This window comes from Psammomys obesus, unplaced genomic scaffold (genome assembly GCF_907164565.1).
Source record: "Psammomys obesus unplaced genomic scaffold, mPsaObe1.curated_primary_1811, whole genome shotgun sequence".
Taxonomy (NCBI): domain Eukaryota; kingdom Metazoa; phylum Chordata; class Mammalia; order Rodentia; family Muridae; genus Psammomys; species Psammomys obesus.
The window spans coordinates 7831104-7851063 of NW_026585609.1; the positions used below are offsets into that span (position 1 = coordinate 7831104).

At 36.6% G+C, this 19960-nt stretch overlaps 1 protein-coding gene and 1 pseudogene across 1 annotated transcript; both read left to right on the plus strand.

The window, feature by feature from the left end:
- Positions 1-4876: 4876 nt before the first annotated feature.
- On the plus strand, positions 4877-5837 carry LOC129679869 (taste receptor type 2 member 125-like; annotated as a pseudogene).
- A 1268-nt stretch (positions 5838-7105) lies between these two features.
- Positions 7106-16021, plus strand: LOC129679876 (taste receptor type 2 member 140-like). The gene is made up of 3 exons (XM_055611367.1): positions 7106-7157; positions 15266-15414; positions 15899-16021. Exons 1-3 carry the CDS (start codon positions 7106-7108, stop codon positions 16019-16021), a joined length of 324 nt encoding a protein of 107 aa, XP_055467342.1.
- Positions 16022-19960: the final 3939 nt, after the last annotated feature.

Below are 19960 nucleotides of genomic sequence, written 5' to 3' on the forward strand. Positions count from 1 at the left end.
GGCTTGGCCGAGCATCTTGTTTGTGCGCAATTCTTGTGCAAAGGAATAAAAAAAAAAGTCAAAGAATAATTTAAAAAAAAAAAAAACTCCCTTCTACTGCCCTGTGAAACTTCTGTATGTAAAGAGAGCTATGGTGATAACTTTCAAGATACATTGTGTTTATTTCCTTTGGTCAGAATTATTTCAGGTAACTGAGAGTAAAACAGCAATTTACCTGGAATACTCTGTGTCTTCCTGTTCAGTGTCTAAAGTTTCTGGTACATCCACTTAGGCCTTCTTTCGTAGCTACTATTGTATTCCTTTTATTGGAAAAGGAACTTTAGTGTTTTGCTCTTCCTTTGCCATCATGACTCAATAGCATATTATCATTCACCTTGCTATCTGCGACGACTGTCCTGGAGCAGAGGTTTCTGACAAATGAGGAGAGGATAACTCTGAGTATCTTTCATGCTGAGAGGAGAAGGTATCTTCTGGCAATATGGTGGAAGAGTGACAAGGATGCTTACAGCATGATGAACTCATCCACTTCAGTTTTTGTTTCTTCCTGCTTTCATGGCACAGATAAAAATAACTCAAGTTCTTTTATTTATTATTCTATAATATGTATCTCCATGCACTTTAAAACTAACAAATCATTAACCATAAAGTAAATGTATAATAAGAGTTGAATAAGAGACTAACTTGAATCAATAAGAGCACAATAGGGAAACATGATTCAAACAAAAGGACATTTAAAGGTGATTGTGGGCATAAGCACCTCTTTGTCTTTATTTTTGTGTGAGATGCATGTCTTCATACACATTAAAATCCAAAACATGAATCATTTATATTATTAAGAATTTGGGAAACAACACAATATTATTAGGTGACACAGTTTGTTGGAATGACATTGAGTGACATATGCACACTCAACATTATAAACCTAGCTTTCAAGTATTAAAAGAACTTCCAAGATTAGAAAAGACCACATTAAACAAAAAATTATCTTATACACAATTCATTTAATAATGTTTTATGCAAGAAGAAAAGAGATTATTTAGACAAGGGAAAATTCCAAATGAAGTAGGGTTTATTTGCATGCCAGGGCATTAAAACTCAATGTTTACTTCCTTTATGACTGCAGACGCATAACACCTCTGCATGCAGTACACCTTGTGAATGAGGTTCAGCCAAGTGGTGAGGGAAGATACACGATTTTCATGACAGAACTGAGAAGTAAATTAAAAGCAAATGTTGGTTTTGCTAGCTTGATATTGCACGGGTTAGTTTTCAGTTTGGAGAAAGTAACCGGGTTTTGAAGAATCAGATTCAATTCACATTTAGATGAATTCATTAAGAAATATTCGTCTGGGATGACTGATGTAGAGACAGTGTCCTATGGAGAGTGAGCACCATCTTTCAGGGCATACTCATAGTCATTTTCATTTTGGAATTCAGAACTGGAAGTTTGGCAAATGGATTCATAGCATTTATGAACTGCATAACATAGGCGAAAGGAGAAAACTCTGTTGGGTGGATCAGCTGCTCATTGCTCTGGCCATCTCCAGAACCACTGACCTATGGGTACTACTTCTAAATTGTTGGCTGTACATAATCAACACAACTTTATTGATGAGTAAAATTATTTTCAAAATGGCATTTTTTTTTTGCTTGGATTGTGATCAATCATTTTAGTATTTAGCTAGCTACCAGCCTCACATCTTTTATTTTCTCATAACTATATTCTCCAACCTCCTTTTCCTTTACCTGAAGTGGAGATTTAAAAGCGTGATTACCGGTACATTGCTTCTACATCTGGTTTTCTTGTTTTTAAATATCTTGACAGCATGGATCCTGATTGATGTCTGGATTAATGGATCCAAAAGAAATATGTCTTACCATTTTAAGTCAAGTGATTTTGAAGTCTTTCCCAGGATCCTTTCATTACAAAATGTTATCTTCACACTCATACCTTTTACCGTGTCCTTAGCAACTTTCCTTCTGCTCATTTTCTCACTCTGGAAGCATCTGAAAAAAATACAGCACAGTGCTTGAGAATCCAGAGAGACCAGCACCATAGCCCACATAAAGGCCCTGAAAACTATAGTCAGCTTCCTGATATTCTATGTCAATTTTATTTGTTCCCTATTTTTGCAAGTGTGGATATTTGAAGAAGAGATGCCTCTGATTATTTTCACTGCTAAGACTATTTTGGCATTTTTTTCTTTTGTCCATTCATTTTTCCTGATTCTGGGAAATAGTAAATTAATTCAGGCTTTGCCTTCTGTAATACAGAGGTTGAGGTTCTGATCTAGAAAGGGTGAGCCCCATGGTTCAAGAACACTCTAAGAAACATCTTACACCTCCTAGGGAAAAAAAAAACAACTCAAGTGATAACACATGCTGCAGAGGTTGTGGAGAAAGGGGAACCCTCCTCCATTGCTGGTGGGAGTGCAAACTTGTACAACCACTTTGGAAATCAATGTGGCACTTTCTCAGAAAACTGGGAATAGCCATATCTCAGGATTCAGCTATACTACTCCTGGGAATACACTCAAAAGATGCTCCACCATACAACAAGGACATTTGCTCAACTATGTTCATAGCAGCTTTATTTGTAATAGCCAGAAACTGGAAATAACCTAGATGTCCCTTAACCGAAGAATGGATAAATAAACTTTGGTACATTTACACAATGGAATACTACTAGGTCATTAAAAACAAGGAAGTCATGAAATTTGAAGGCAAATGATAGAACTAGAAAAGTGATGTAATACAGACCCAGAAAGACACACATGGTATATACTCACTTATAAATGTTTTTTTTTTTTGTCATATAATACAGGATAGACATACTACAATGCACAAAGCCAAAGAAGATAAGCCCAATGGGCATCTTAGATGTCATGTGGCTCCACTTGAGTGTGGGGGATATCTCTGATATGGACTATGCTGCTTACTTTTTGATCAATTCCCCCTGATGGGACTTACTAACCAGGTCACAGGGGAGGAAGATGAAATTCATATATTTGTTTCTTTATTACCTATCTATTCTAACACAGCACAGACACCATGAAAACAGAGATGTCTGGAATTTTCAGTGTGGACGTCTGGTACATACAACAGCTCATATGACAGTTGACCAAAATGACATTTTTAAATGAATAAATGACTAAATAGTTATTAGCCTGTGAAGAAGCTCATCTTATCAAAAGAAATAATGCAGCTAACAGACAGAGACCATTTAAGCCTATGTCTACTCAGACAACAGATAGAACACTTCAGAGAATGGTTAGAGTGCGCTGACCCGAGTAGACCTTGCAAAGCATTGTGTACTTTGTACTGGAATCTTTAGAAGATTTGAGATCAATATGAGATAAATAGACATGAATCAGGATAAACTTCTCTGACCTCCAGATTATAGTGCACTGTATCTCCCTTTCAGCATTTGTTTCCATTTTCCTCTTGAAAAGCCCTAAAAGGGAATCAAGCAGTAAAGGATGTTACAATACCTCATGTCATTTGAGAACACAGACCTTTCTTTAGTGTATGTATTTGGTAGTTGAAAAAGTTTCTCAGCACTTAGACCCTTTTTTTGTGTGTGTGTGTGGGGGGGCGGAAGAGCTAACCAAAACTTCTGGAATATGTAACCACAACCTAACATTCTAGCTGTCATGGGACAGAGCGACCAACTGTTTTACTTGCATATCAGGTTTCATTTGGGTTGATATAAAAAATCTCCACAGCTTCCAGTTCTGTGTTTAAACACTATCTGTTTTCATTAGATGTTTAGTTGCTCTAAAACGTAAGAAGAAAAACAATTATGTCATGGTATAAGATCCAGCCCATAGTTAACTGACTCCATTTCTGTGGACTTAAAATAATGATGAATTTATGAAAGGAAATGTGTTGGTGACAAACAGCTCACTTCATGAAGGACAGAGAGTAGGAACAGAAATGAAAAGTGTTGGGAAGCAAGATAAGTGCTCCCTCAGGTATAGCATCAGTGATCTTTGTCCTCCCGTACAGCCCAAGCTCTCAAAATTTCTACCTCTTCCCAAAATAATGACTGGCACAGTATTTAAAACACATGAACTGTAAGGTGCATATTCAAGATATAATTTTCTACAGATAAACAAAAGTCTCACCACCATCTCCTTCCCTGAAAAAGCATTTCTTCCATCTTCAAGAACCTTCATTAAAGACTGTAGCATATATCTAAATGTTTTTTATGCAATCACTTAATCAGTGCTAAGAAAGAGGCCAAAGCATGTGTGTTGAAAAGCACAATTAGCAGAATTAGCAAAATCAGGGACTTTGTTCAAAGTAAGCTATGGTTAGTAAGCAGTGTGTGTGTGTGTGTGTGTATGACTGTATGTGTGTGACTGTGTGTGTTTGGAATTGTAAACTGAATATGCATATCTTTTATACACATGAAAATCGAATATATATAGATATTTCCCATTATTCAGTATTTGTAAATAATTTGATATTATTATACAGCATAGTTTGTAGGAAAAGTTCCAAATAATTATGATTTTCTAATGCCGATTTCCTAAAATCAAGTAAGTGATTTACCTTCAGGGACAAAGGAAGAGATGGCAAAATTTACAAATGAGCAATTCTTTATTTGCATATCAGTACATTGAAATTCAGTATTTCCTTCATCACTTATGGAATGATGTGTTATGCCACAGAACTAGGAAGAATTTAAGCCAAGCTGGAGGGAAAATGCAAGATTTTCATGCTAACACTGAGAGGTAAGTCACAAGTAATCTTTTTTTTTTCTATTTTAACATTGTACGTATACATTTTTTAATGCAGAATATTTCTGAGTTTTAGAAAAATCCACTAAGAAATATTCATCAATGGAAACCGACTTTGAGATCACCTAAGAATGCATGCTGCTCTACAGAACATACTGACAATCATTTTCATTGTGGAGTTCTCCATTGGAAACCTGGGAAATGGATTCATAGCTCTGGTAAATTGCATGGATTTTGTTAAGAGAAAAAAGGTCCCTTCAGTGGATCAGATCCTCACTGCGCTGGCCATCTCCAGACTCACCCTGGTGTGGATTTTATTTCTAGATTCATTTGTTTTTACACAGTCTTCCCCCGTTCTGATGACCTGAAATACATTAAGACTGATCCAGATTGCTTGGAATATATGCAATCATTTCAGCATGTGGTTTGCTACTAGCCTCAGTATCTTTTATTTTCTCAAAATAGCAATGTTTTTATAGTCTCTTTTCCTCTACCTAAAGTGGAGAGCTAATAGGGTGGTTTTGGTGGCACTGGTGCTGTCACTGGTCCTTTTGTTTGTTTTAATATTCTTCTAGTAACCAAACATATTGATGCTTGGGTGGATGGAGCCAAAAGAAACACATCTAACAATCTGAGTTCAAGCAGTTTTGGAGAGTTTTCCAAGCTTCTTTTATTGCCAAGTTTAATGTTCATATTGGTACCCTTTGGCGTATCCTTGATACTTTCCTCCTCCTCATCTTCTCCCTTTGGAAACATGTCAAGAAGGTGCAATATTACAAAAAAGGATGCAGAGATGTCTGGACTATGGCCCACATCACAGCCTTGCAGACTGTGGTCGCCTTCCTATTTTACATTACTTTCTTTCTGTCTCTAGTTGTGGAAGTTTTGACATCTGATATGTCTGAAAGTCTGACCCTCATGTTTGCCAAGATTCCTTTGACAATTTACCCTTCTGTTCACTCCTGTGTCTTCATTTTGGGACACAGAAAGCTGCGACAGGACTTGCTTTCAGGACCGCAGTGGCTGAGGTACTGGTGCAAACACGTGAAAACCCTGAGTCTAGGCCTCTCTATGTGTCACTCTGCATATTAGAGAGGAAAATAGGTTCACAAGAAATTACTGAATTTCTAAATTTGTGCCTTTTGTATATTCTTTATTCTTTACTTTCTGAATATTCCACAAAAATTTTCACATGGCCCTGTCCAAATATACATCAACCATAGTGGTAAATACCCAGGTTTATTATTAGTAAATAATCCTGTAAATATTTTGTCATGTGTCCTGTTTCAAAATTTACCAGTCTGCATTAGATAACAGACATATCAGACATTTCTGCAGTGTTTTACAGTTAATGAATAGGAGCAAAATCCTCAAGTGTATCTTTCTGTACTTTGTTTTTTACATCAGTCTTGTCTTTTGGAAGTAGGACAACATCATGTCATTTGCATATAACTATTTATAATGTTTTAAATAATTTATTTTCTTTCTTTATTATTATTATTTGTTATTATTTTAGACAAGTCGGTCGAATAATAAAATGGCTCAAAAATTCAAAACATAAAGTAATTGTCATAAGCATTTTCTCTGTTGGTATGTTAAAAGTCTCTTCCTGTCTTCCCAGTAAGTGTAAGACTGACTCTCACTTTGAGACAAACACTTGCTCAATTTATATGCTTGTCTTTTCTAATAAAATATCTGCTAATGGTTACCAACAGTGTATTCCTATTTATTAGGATGACTGTGTAGTTATCTCTCCTTTGATCAAATATAGTAATGTTAACAGTTGTACACAAACACATTTCCTTAATGTATACAGTCCATATTAGTCCAATAATGTCACATAAATGTTCACCTGTGGTTTATATTAGAATAAATTTGATACTATCAGAGGTAAATTGAAATTCAGAAATTAGAAGCAAAATAATAACAAGTAAGAATAGCAGGGAAAAGTAATCAAACTTAATTGCTTGAGAAATATTTTCCCTTCATTGTTCCAATAGTGAAAAAGAACTGATCCATATTTTAAAATTGCTTAAAATGTAACAGTAACTGATCACACTTAAACTGTGTTTTAGGCAAATAAATACATATCTTTTTAGCATAAAAAAGAAGTCATGAACTGGGAAATGTGGTTTAGTTGATACAGTACTACCTAAGAAAGAATGAAGCCCTGAGTTTGATCCCCACATTGTCTTAGTTAGGGTTTCTATTGCTGTGATAAAACACCATGACCAAAGCAACTTAGGGAGGAAAACAGTTTGTGTGGCTTATATTTCCAAGTCACTGTTTATCAATGAAGGAATTCGAGGAAGGAACTCAAGCAGGGCAGGAACCTAGAAGCAGGAGCTGATGCAGAGGCAATGGATGCCTTTGCTTGCCATGGCTTGCTCAACCATGAAACCAGTCCTACAGGTAATGCCATCAAGTTCTACTACTACTTCATAATGGATCCCAGCCACCATTGACCCAAGTTGTACAATGTTTTGTGTGTTAGTTCTGGGTAATACTTTAGTGGTTTATTTCTAAGAGTAAATAATCCCTTTCAGTTTTAAGCTCCCTTCTTTCTAATGAATTTGCATTTTCACAATTTGCATTTTCCCAGCCTCTGGTGAGTCTTTTTTTTTAAATTAAATTTTTATTTTTTAAATTAATTACAGTTTATTCATTTTGTATCCCAGCTGTAGCCTCTTCCTTCCTTCATTCTCAATACCACCCTCCCTCCTTCATCTACTCGCAAGCCCCTCTCCAAGTCCACTGATAGGGGAGGTCCTCTTCCCCTTACACCTCACCCTAGCTTATCAGGTCTCCTTAGGACTGGCTGCATTGTCCTCCTCTATGGGCCTGGTAAGGCTGCTCACCTCTCAGGGGGAGGTGATCAAAGAGCCAGCCACTGAGTTCATGTCAGAGACAGTCCTTGTTCCCCTTACTAAGAAACTCACTTGGAGACTGAGCTGCCATGGGCTACATTTGTGCAGAGGTTCTAGATCATTTCGTTAATCTCCATGAATGGTCCTTCATTGGAGTATCATCCTCAGAAAAGACCCCTGTGCCAGATTTTTTGGTTCTGTTGCTCTCCTTGAGGAGCTCCTATTCTCTCTAGGTCTTCCTATCTCCCTGTTCTTTCATAAGATTCCCTGCACGCTGCCCAAAATTTGGATTTGAGTCTCAGCATCTGCTTTGATACACTGCTGGGTAGAGTCTTTCAGAGGCCCTCTGTGGTAGGCTCCTGCCCTGTTTCCTGTTTTCTCTTTCTTCCAATGTCCATCCCATCTGACATTCTGACTGAGGATTGATCATCTTTGTTTAGCTCTGTATCCAATTTTTTTTATGTTTTTTTAAACTTTTTTTATTTTTTATTAATTACACTTTATTCATTTTGTATCCCCCATAAGCCCCTCCCTCCTCCCCTCCCGATCCCACCCTCCCTCCCCTTTCTGCATGCATGCCCCTCCCCAAGTCCACTGATAGGGGAGATTCTCCTCTCCTTTCTGATCTTAGTCTATCAGTTCTCATCAAAAGTGGCTGCATTGTCCTTTTCTGTGGCCTGGTAAGGCTGCTCCCCCCTCAGGGGGAAGTGATCAACAAGCAGGCCAATCAGATTATGTCAGAGGCAGTCCTTCTTCCCATTACTAGGTAACCCACTTGGACACTGAACTGCCATGGGCTACATCTGTGAAGGGGTTCTAGGTTATCTCCGTGAATAGTCCTTGGTTGGAGTATGAGTCTCTGGGAAGTTCCCTGTGTTCAAATTTTCTTGTTCTGTTGCTCTCCTTGTGGAGTTCCTGTCCTCTCCAGCTCTTACTATTTCCCACTTCTTACGTAGAATTCCATTCACTCTGCCCGACAGTTGGCCATTAGGCTCAGCATCTACTTTGATAGTCTGCAGGGCAGAGCCTTTCAGAGGCCCTCTGTGGTAGATTCCTAGTTTGTTTCCTGTTTTCTTCTTCTGGCTTTCAGAGGCTGTATCCTATTTTTTAATTGGATTGCTTGATTTGTTGCTTTTTAACTTCTTTAATTCTTTATATATTCTGGATATTAACCCTCTGTCATATAAAGGGTTTGTGAAGATCCTTTCCCAATCTGTAGGCTGTCATTTTGTTCTGTCGAGGGTGTTCTTTGCTTTACAGAAGCTTTCCAGTTTCATGAGGTCCCATTTATTGATTGTTGATCTTAGAGCCTGTGCTGTTCGTGTTCTGCTCAGGAAGTTGTCTCCTGTGTCAATGAGTTCTAGGCTCTTCCCTACTTTTTCTTCCAACCGATTTAGTGTGTCTGTTTTTATGTTGAGGTCTTTGATCCACTTGGACTTTAGTTTTATGTAGGGTGATAAATATGGATCTATTTGCATTTTTCTGCATGTAGACCTATACCATTTGTTGAAGATGCTGTCTTTTTTCCATTGTATAGTTTTGGCTTCTTTGGAGTAAGCATGGCTAAAGTTCCAGGTTTTTCAGTTCCATGAGGTCTCATTTATTGATTGTTGATCTTAGAGCCTGTGCTGTTGGTGTTCTGTTCAGGAAGTTGTCTCCTGTGCCAATGAGTTCTAGGCTCTTCTGGATAGGGTCTTTTCTATAAGGCTTCTTTCCTACTATACCAATACAGAGAAATGATAGATATTAATTATCTTATGCAACTATTGGTAGGGATGATATGTTAACCAGATGGAAATAATTAGAAAACTCTCTAAATATAACTCTAAAGTTGATATAACCTAGTAATAAATACATAGTGAAAAATAAATCATCACAGTAGCAATGGTGATAGTTTCTTGCAAATGCATGTCATATTTATTAAATTGTGTTGAATAAACTGAGAAAACAAATAAAAACATATATATGTATTTAAAATGTGTGTACTCTTGAGCATTAACAAGAAAAATAGATAATGCAGCCAAGAATTTTTTTTGTCTAATACAATTCTAATGAAATGCTATAGTAGATATCAGAATGTCTAGAGTTAACCTGAATATTTTAACTAAACAGAAATTTTAAACATCAGTAAGAAGGATGCTTTTTTAATACACATATTGTTTAGTTTCCTTGTCTTTTTATTTTATTTTTTTTCCTATTAAGGTTTCTAATTTTGTGTTTCTATGGTGTGAATTTGCCTGTGTGTGTGTCCATGTGCATATGTGTGAGTATTCACATATGTATTCCTCATGTTTTTTTTCTTTTTCTTTGTTTGTCTATGTGATTGGTTTTATTCTTGTTGGTTTGTTTGTTTATTGGCCTGTTTGTCTTCTAAAGAGAGAGAGAGAAAGAAGATAAGAAAATGGATAAGTGGGGAGCTGGGAAACACCTGTAAGAGGCAAGAGAAAGAAACCATTGATGAGAATTATATAAAAACTATTTTCAATAAAAATGAAATTAGCTCAGTATCCAAGTGGATGCCCTAGTAAGGAGAGCAGGGACTGTCTCTGACATGAACTCAGTGGCAGGCTCTTTGACCTCCCCCCCCCCAGGCTCCCTGAGGGAGGAGCAGCCTTACTAGGCCACAGAGGAGGACTTTGCAGCCAGTCATGAAGATACCTGATAAACTAGGCATATATCCAAAAGATGCTCAAGTATACAACGAGGACATTTGCTCAACCATGTTTGTAGCAGCTTTATTTGTAATAGCTAGAACCTGGAAACACCCCAGATGCCCCTCAACTGAAGAATGGATACAGAAATTGTGGTATAGCTACACAATGGAATATTACTCAGCAATTAAAAAACAAAACAAAACAAAACAAGGAAATCATGAAATTTGCAGGTAAATGGTGGGATCTAGAAAAGATCATCCTGAGTGAGCTATCCCAGAAGCAGAAAGACACACACGGTATATACTCACTCATATAGACATATAATATAGGATAAACCTACTAAAATCTGTACACCTAAAGAAACTAATCAAGAGGGAGGACACTGGCTAAAATGCTCAATCCCTATCCAGAAAGGGAAAGAGGATGGATATCAGAAGAAGGAGAAAAGAGGGAACAAGTCAGGAGCCTGACACAGAGGACCTCTGAAAGGCTCTGCCCTGCAGACTATCAATGTAGATGCTGAGACAAATGGGCAACCTTTGGGCAGAGTGCATGGAGTCTTAGGAAAGAAGTGGGAAACAGTAAGATCTGAAGAGGACAGGAACCCCAGAAGGAGAGCAAAAGAACCAAAAAATCTGAGCACAGTCTCTTTCCTGAGACTGATATTCAAACCAAGAACCATGCATGGAGATAACCTAAGACCCCTGCACAGATGTAGCCTATGGCAGTTCAGTATCCAAGTGGGTTCTGTTGTAATAAGAACAGGGACTGTCTCTCACATGAACTGATTGGCCTGCTCTTTAATCACCTCCCCTTGAGGGGGGAGCAGCATTACCAGGCCACAAAGGAAGACAATGCAGCCACTTCTGATGATACCTAATAGACTAGGATCAGAAGGAAGGAAAAGAAGACCTCCCTTATCAGTGGACTTGGGGTGAGGCATACTTTCAGAGAAGGGAGGAAGGGATTGGGAAGGGAAGAGGGAGGGAACTACAGGGGGGATACAAAGTGAATAAAGTGTATTTAATAAATATTTTTTTAAAGAAGAAACAACTTACTTTATTTTCTGGAATTACAGTTCAATCAAAATGATATAACTTTATATGATGCTGTGGACCTGGTTATCACTCCCCATAAATGATTATGTTACATTTAAACATTTTACTAGCTGTCATGCAAACTTGATAAAACCAAATCCTGTGGAACATAAGCAAGTCAAAGATGTGTAAAATCTGCAAGAGAATACAACTTCATTTACATACTAGCAAATAAGAATCTAGCATTGCTTCCACCTGTATCTGAAGGATTTCTTCCAGTGAAAAGGCAATGCAATATATTATTGCTTATTTTGTACTGTTCAGGGAATAACTGTATTTTTTTCATTAAAAATGTCATGACATTTCTCCTTTAGCAGACCGCATTGCGTTTTTGATTAGCACTGGTCACAGGAAGTAAAAGGAAATGATAACCTCAGTGTACACAGACACATCTAAAATCCAAACACTGGTAAAAATTTCAGCCACAAAATATGTCATAACCAGGGAATTAAGCTTGGTGACTTTTCTTTCTGCCTAAATTAACTCATCACTGTAATTCTAGCAGTGCACAAATTACTTGTGGAATTTTGACAGTGAGTTCATGGTATTAGAGAACTACATTAATGGCTAGAACAACATGACTTCATCAAGTTTTGTCTTCCTCAATTTCTACAGATTTTTCTTATAGTATGAGAAGCTTAATATACTCATAGAATATTATGATTAATTCAGGCTTATGTAGAGGAAAATAAGAACTACTGTGCTTGTTGTTTGAGCAGCGATTAACTATATTGGTGCATATTATTCTCAGCAATGTATGTTCAAGATAGTCACCTTTATTTTTCTCCACTGAGAGATAAGATTGAGTCACTTAGCTATTCTGACACTCTTCAGATTGTTGGAGCTGTTCTTGCTTTTCACTTTTCAACCTATGGATCACGACCCCCTTGAGGGATCACATATCATACATTCTGCATATCAGATATTTACATCACAATTTCTAAGAACAGCAAAATTACAGTTATAAAGTAGCAGCAAAATAATTTTATGGTTGTGGGGGCTATCAGAACAGGAAGATTTGTATTAAAAGGTCACAGCATTCGGAAGGTTGATAACCACTGGTTTATTTGCTCTTCTGGCAGAAAATACAGTCACTCCCTTGAAAGATGGGACATGAAAACAGCTGGCAGTTGGCTAGCCCAGTCTCTCTGTCTGAAATCACATCAGTTTATGGGAAAAAATGTCACTAAAAAGTTCCTCTTATTCTGCTCAGCAAACTTCATGTGTTATCTTATAAGACAACTACTTGTTCTTGTTTGGGTAAGCAAGAATCTAAAACAAACTCTGCTTTGAATTCCTTGGCAGTTAATGTGATGGCTAAGAATGTGAACCTTTAATTCTAAAAACCTATAAACAAGCTTATGATAGATATGAGCTGAGCAATTACAATAGTAAATACATTCCAAAGGAAACCAAGGAAAGACAGTAGGGCTGTCTTTCAACCCTAGAGAAGGAACTACAGGCAACCAATGAATGCTGAGGATGGGAGAAATAGTCTTCTCCAAAGAGGAGCACATCAACTGGTTATTTAATGGCAAATAGTCAGCCTTGCAGACATCTATACATGTAACATTATGCAATTAATAAAAAAAGAGTCAATGAATTTGAAAAAGAGCAAGGAAAAGTATATGGGAGGTTTTTAGAAGGAGGAAAGAGAGGGTGAAATGGTGTGGTTATGGCTATAAAAATATAAAATAAATATTTTTAAAATGAGTGTTTTCTACATCAATAACAAAATCACTGAGAGAAAAATATCAGAAATAGTCTCAAAAATATACTGAAGAATAAAACAGGTCAAAATAAGGAAAGTTTTTTATAATAAAATGCTAAAATATTGAAGAAACAAATAAAATAAAATGCCAGATCACATGACCCCATAGAACTACAAATTTAAAAAAATCATTGCAATTAACATTAAAACATAAAATACTATAAATATCTTAATAAATTTCATGCAAAAATACCAATTCTTGAGGCATTTTAATGTATTGGGAATCCAGAGTAACAAAAAGAATAAAAGTATTTATGTACAAGTAGAATGTAGATGATTATAATATAATTATATCATAATGTGAATGTGATATAATTATATGAATGATAATTCAGTCACATTATAATGTAGTTCAATACTTAACATATGCAGTGACTGCCACATTCATGACCAAGGTGCCTAAAATACATACTGGTGACAGGACAGATGAGTCAGAAACTGGAGTTTCCCTACTATTTTGTAAGCTAATTAAATATAAGAAAAAAATAAAACAATAGAAATTAGGTATCCTGCATGGTTGTATAATAACAACCTTAGAAGCCATTGTTTACCTTACAAAAATTTCAGTGACAAGTATGGCATATATCCTATGAGCCCAAAGCCCCTCCAAACAATGCAATCTCTTTCCATTCCTCTTTGTTGCCTGCTAGAACTACAAAATAAAGCCCTATTTGTAAAGACACTATGCAGGTTGGCTATAAGACTAGCTAAGTCAATATCCAATTGAACTAGAAGCTTCTTACTGATAAGTAGGTCTCAGGATGATGGAATGTACCATCCAGGTTGCTGGGAAATAATGTTTCTGTTTGTTTGTTTTTTAGCTATCAACCCTATGAACTACAGTGCAAACCCACTGAGCAAGATATGCCCACTGGTGACAGCGTTTCAAGACACACTGCATTAAGGCTTTGGTCAGGATTGAGTCAGGTGGCTGAAGTTGGTTCAGCACTGTCCAACACAGAACAGATTATCTTTGCTGCATAGGTCTCTGACTCATGTGGCTTAGCCTGCTGCGGATACTGCTGCTGCTTTCCCTTTAGGTATCCTTTGAAGAGGATCAGTTGTACATTACATTATAACATAGCTCTAAACCTGATCAGACAGCCTACTCTTTTATACCTGCCTTGCTCTCTATTGCAGAGTTATGGAATGGGGGAGAGAAGGATGAAATCTAAACACTGTTCATTCTGGGCAAGGAGAAGGTAGAGAATGAGAAATATTCTTTCTTGCAGGGTTGATGAGTTAATCCACATAAATGTATGTTCCACTTGACAGTAGAGTTGTCTTCCTGCTTTCACAGGTTTAGACAACAATGTTCAAGTTGACTAAATGCCTCCATATAATACCTTACAACATAAACATGAAACCATTGTTAAAAAATTTCCTGACCACTAACATAACTTTCAGTAAGATATAGATGAATCAGAGAATAACCCAAATTATTAAAGTGATAAAGAAGCAATTTTGGTTCAAATGAATATTTATTCATGGGTGTGGGTGTTTTTGTGTGAGATGGATACATACATACATTCCTACATACATACATACACACACAGACATGTTCATGTGCGCAAAGCATATGAGAAATAATTCAAAGTATTGGATAAAGAACATATATTGAACAGAAGAAGAACATTAAGTAACATGCACACATTTGATGTTATAAACCCAATTCTCAACCATTCAAAGAAACGCCATGCACAGAAACATAAACCAGAGGCATCTGATTTGCTGTCATATTTATGAGGACTTTTGAAATGTCAAAACACAAAACTCAGAAAGAAAAAAAGCCACAAAATGTAAATGTAAATGATTGTTTTGTTTTGTTTTACTTGAATGTTAGGGAAGTGGAGGTCAGGGTGCCTTTCAGTATCTGACAAGAGGATTATGGGTTACTGCATGTTAGGCATAACAAATCTGGGTGAAGTTCAGGTGGCTTCTGTGAGAAAATGGAACATTTTCACGACCAATTAAAAAATGACTAACTAGATAATACTGATTTTTGGTTGGTTTGATATTGTGTATGTCAGCTTTAACATGGATGACTTTTTAAAAAAAAAATCAGTAATTTAGACAAATTAAGTAACAAATGTTAAGTAGTTATAAATGACATTAGGGCATTGTTTTAAAGAGAATCAGTGTGTCCAAAAGAGTGTACTAGTAATCATTTTAATTATGCAATTCATGACTGGATGTTTTGGGAATGCATTCATAGCTCTGGTAAATATAACGGACTGGGTCAAGAGAAGAGGGATCTCTGCAGCAGATCAGAGCCCCATAGCCTTGGATTTCTTCAGAATCACTTCCCTATGAGTGTTAACTTTTAGATTGTTTGCTAGCTATAATTTATCCAGATGTATTGTTGGATAAACACAATAAAAAAACTTAAAAATAATTTATGCTGTCTGGATCACAACCAATCATGTTAGTAACTGGCTGGCTACCAGCGTCAGCATCTTTTATTTTCTAAAAATAGGAACTTTTTTGAACTGTCTTCTTCTCTACCAAAAGTAGAGGTTTATTTAGGAGTTCTTTTCAGTGACATTGTTATTGCCCACAGTCCTCTTGGTTTTAAATATCATACTGTTATGCACTCGTATTGACTGAGTGGATAGACCAGAAAGCCATGTCTTCCACTTTTAATTTGAATCAACTTCTAAAATTCTGCAGGATTGTTTTATTCACCACCCTTATCTTCAAATTCATCCCCTTTATTGTGTTCCTGATCACTTTTCTTTGCTCACCAATCCCTGTCTCCCTTCAGAGATGTCTGAAGAGCACGAGGCACTGTGCCAAAGGATGCAGAGACATCAGCACTGCAACCCACATCAAAGCTTTGCAACCCATCACCAGCTTCCTTCCACTTTATTGTATTTTCTTTCTCTAACAATTTGCACTTCAGTATTGAAAGGGATAGCAATCTGATGACTTCTTTTGTGACAGCTACATTTCTTTCCGTCCTTTAATGTGTCCTGACCTCTGGAGAATAATACTATAAGACAAGCCTTGCTTACTGTGCTGTGGTGCCTGAGCTGCAGGTCCAAAGGTTAGGAACTCTAAATTTCATAGAAAACTCCAGGAAGCAGCTTGCACAACATAAAGAAAAATCACACGTAATACTAATACATATAAAGTTGTGCTTTTGATATATTCTATGTATTTTGCTTTGTGATATTGCAAAAGTATTCTTAGAATAAGGAATAACTCTTTTTGTTCCTTTGTATTCTTGTTAGAAGTCAGCTGACCTACCCAATTGTCCTTATTACTTTATATTTTAATCATGTTCTCTTGTCATTTGCAGCTAGAAAAGTCTATCACCTACATATAAAAATTTATTTCATTCATTTCTAATACCTAACTATTTATCATCTTTCCTGATTTACTGGTTTATTAGAATGGTAGATAATAGTAGTATTAATGGAGCAAGGCTAATTTTCCTAGTGTGTGCAGTCTCTACTAGTCAATGCCACCTAAATGCTCTTATGTGTAGGTATTAAAGGAAATCTGAAAATATCAAACATAAGTAGAGGAATTTTAATCCAGCAACATGTCTGCTCTGGCAAGTGATCTCATATCCAGCTGTAATTCAGAAATGGCACACATCTTTAGTCCTTCTGGCTGGAATACAGACATACCCTTAATATACATCTTTGATCTCTCTGGCTAGAGTACATCTATGCCTTTAGCACATACCTTTAATCCCAAAGAATGATGTCTAATCAAAGGGAAGACAATGTGATGAATCAGAGAAAGATTTGACAGAATGAGTCAGAGATAGGATATGTCCAGCTTTCCTAAGAACAGATGGGAGGGAGAGGCTTCTTAAAGGGGAGCAAGGCAGAATTTAATTCAGTCATGCTCAGCTCTGTTCAGAGCTGAACCAATTCAGACAGTGCAGTTCAGCCAGTACAGCTGAGTTACATTGAATTCCTTTGTGAATTTAGTTCAATTTGTGCAGTTCTTGCAGGGAGGGTCAGTTGAAGCAGTTGAAACCACAGAATAAGAATTCAGATGACTGGAACAAACTGCCAGAGTTAGTTTGAAGCCAAGCATAGCAATTCAGTGAGAAACCAATTGAGGCCAGTTTAAATCAGTCAGCTTGGAGAGGAGTTTGAGCCAGAACAGTTAAGTTGAACAAGCTAGTCAGAGTTCAGAAAGAACTAGAAAAGTGTGTTTTGGAACAAGGACTGTCTCTGACACGAACTGATTGGCCTGCTCTTTAATTACCTCCCCCTGAGGGGGAAGCAGCATTACCAAGCCACAGAAGAAGATACTGAAGCCATTCCTGATGAGACCTAATTGACTAGGATCAGAAGGAAGGAAAAGAAGACCTCCCCTATCAGTGGCCTTGGGGAGGGGCATGCATGCAGAGAGTGGAGGAAGGGAGGGATTGGAATGGGAGGAGGGAGGGAACCACATGGGGGATACAAAGTGAATAAAGTGTAATTAATAAAGAATTAAAAAAGAAAAAAAAAAAGAAAAGTGTGTTTATTCAGCAATAAATCTTAGAGGCTGAACCTTTCTAGGCCTAGGTTAGCAGACAAAGACTGGAAGCTGAAGACTTCAAGATTCAGGTTTGTGGAATATTAGCTTGTACGAAGGCTAGAATGTTCCAGACCTAGGCCTAGGACTAGTTTAGAACAGGGAAAGAAATGCTCTGGGCTCAGCTCAAGCCATGTATTCTTATATGGCTCTAATCTCATCCTTTCATCTAAGGAAATAAAAGCAAAATTCACAAACATCAATTGAAACTTAGAAACTATCTATACTGTAATAATAACTAATATCCAAAGTAGTAACTAACTGAATTAAGTGACTTCAAAAATAACTTCAGCAATAATTCACATTTGTCAAAGAAGTGATCTCTGTTTTCAAAGCATTGAAGACTACAAAAACACTAAATTATTGTATCCTTAGAATTTAAATAATTAATACATTTTCAATAGCATGAATGGGGGTTATTTCTTATACACTAATGCTTAGTAATTATTAGTATTGTAAATACAACAGATGTAACTACATCTGTTATTAAATTAGTTGCTTTACTTCAAAATCTTTTAAGTTATCATTTAAACACTAAGGTAGGGCCTTGATGATGATAATTAATATTTGATGGGAACATACAGGTGAGGCTTTAAACCGATAGCAGTGCTATTCTTTTGAAGTGAGGACAGAACTCAGGAGTCCAGGCATAGGTGATCATCATAGAAGGGCCTGCAGAAAGGTGGCTTCTGGCCAAGCCTGAAGCAGAGGCCTCAGCAGAATTCAGTACTGCTGGCCTTGGTATTAGACTACAAAAGCATAAGCAAACTTATTATGCATAAACTGATTTAATATGCAGATACAAGGTATTTAAAGACATGAAAAACATTTTCTTGGGATTAAAGAAAATAGATTTAATACAAGATTGGGGAAAGAGAAATAATATGTTACATATTATGTGTATATAAATAATAAATATTAACAAGTATATAATAATTAACTCAAAAACCAAAATTTGTTGATGAGTAGATGATTTTGAAAAAATAATTCATTAATCTAATTAAGAAAATTTAAAGGAGAAATAAAAATGTGAATAACAGCTACAAGTAGGTCTTTAAAGTATACAATTATCAGAAACGCTCAGCTCAATAATCTTCTAATTACCTTTAATTACCTTTTATTCCACATGTGGAGACATGGAATATATAAGATCATACATATATATATATATATATATATATATATGGATTGTATTAAATTTTAATATTAGATGTACTTAGTATATTTGATCCAATTCCTATATCATTTTATGCAAGTGAATTTTACATTCACTGGTGCTCTTAAGGAGGCCTGGCGGGGGGTGAACTCTGTGTTTTTGTTTAAAGTTGTTATTTCCTATCGTGAGCAAATCTATTCCTGTGAATAAAGGATAATCAAGTTTCTCATTATATAAATATGTGTAGAATAAAATGGCTTTGAGAGAAGAATAGGAAGTACTGAATGTTATTAAAATGACATATGAGAACGCACAGAGGAGTAGATAAAATCAGAATATCTCTTATCCTGATAGGAGAAAGTGTCATCCGGGCAAGGAGGATCCAGAGGTTAATGATTCTTACTGTGTGGATGAACTCATTCCTTTCAATATCTGCTTCCTGAGACAATGGACATGTTCCCTCCTGCATTCACAGGCACAGATGAAGAACTTCAAGTTTATTGACTTCCTGTATTTAATGATATGTTAAGGAAAGTGTATTAACCAAATTCTTTTTTTTTAATTTTATTATTATTATTATTAATTACACTTTATTCATTTTGTATCCCCCCATAAGCCCCTCCCTCCTCCCCTCCCGATCCCACCATCCCTCCCCTTCCTGCATGCATGCCCCTCCCCAAGTCCACTGATAGGGGAGGTCTTCCTCTCCTTCTTTCTGATCTTAGACTATCAGTTCTCATCAGAAGTGGGGTGCATTGTCCTCTTCTGTGGCCTGGTAAGGCTGCTCCCCCCTCAGGGGGAGGTGATCAAAGAGCAGGCCAATCAGTTCATGTCAGAGGCAGTCCCTCTTCCCATTACTAGGTAACCCACTTGGACACTGAACTGCCATGGGCTACATCTGTGCAGGGGTTCTAGGTTATCTTCATGCATGGTACTTGGTTGGAGTATGAGTCTCTGCGAAGTTCCCTGTGTTCAAATTTTCTTGTTCTGTTGCTCATCATCCACACGATTCAAACATGATGCGCATATTTGCTATGTGTGCTATTAATACAGATTATTTAATTTTAATAATAATTAATTTTAATACAAATAATATATGTTACTGGAAAATTCTTTTGTGTATATGTG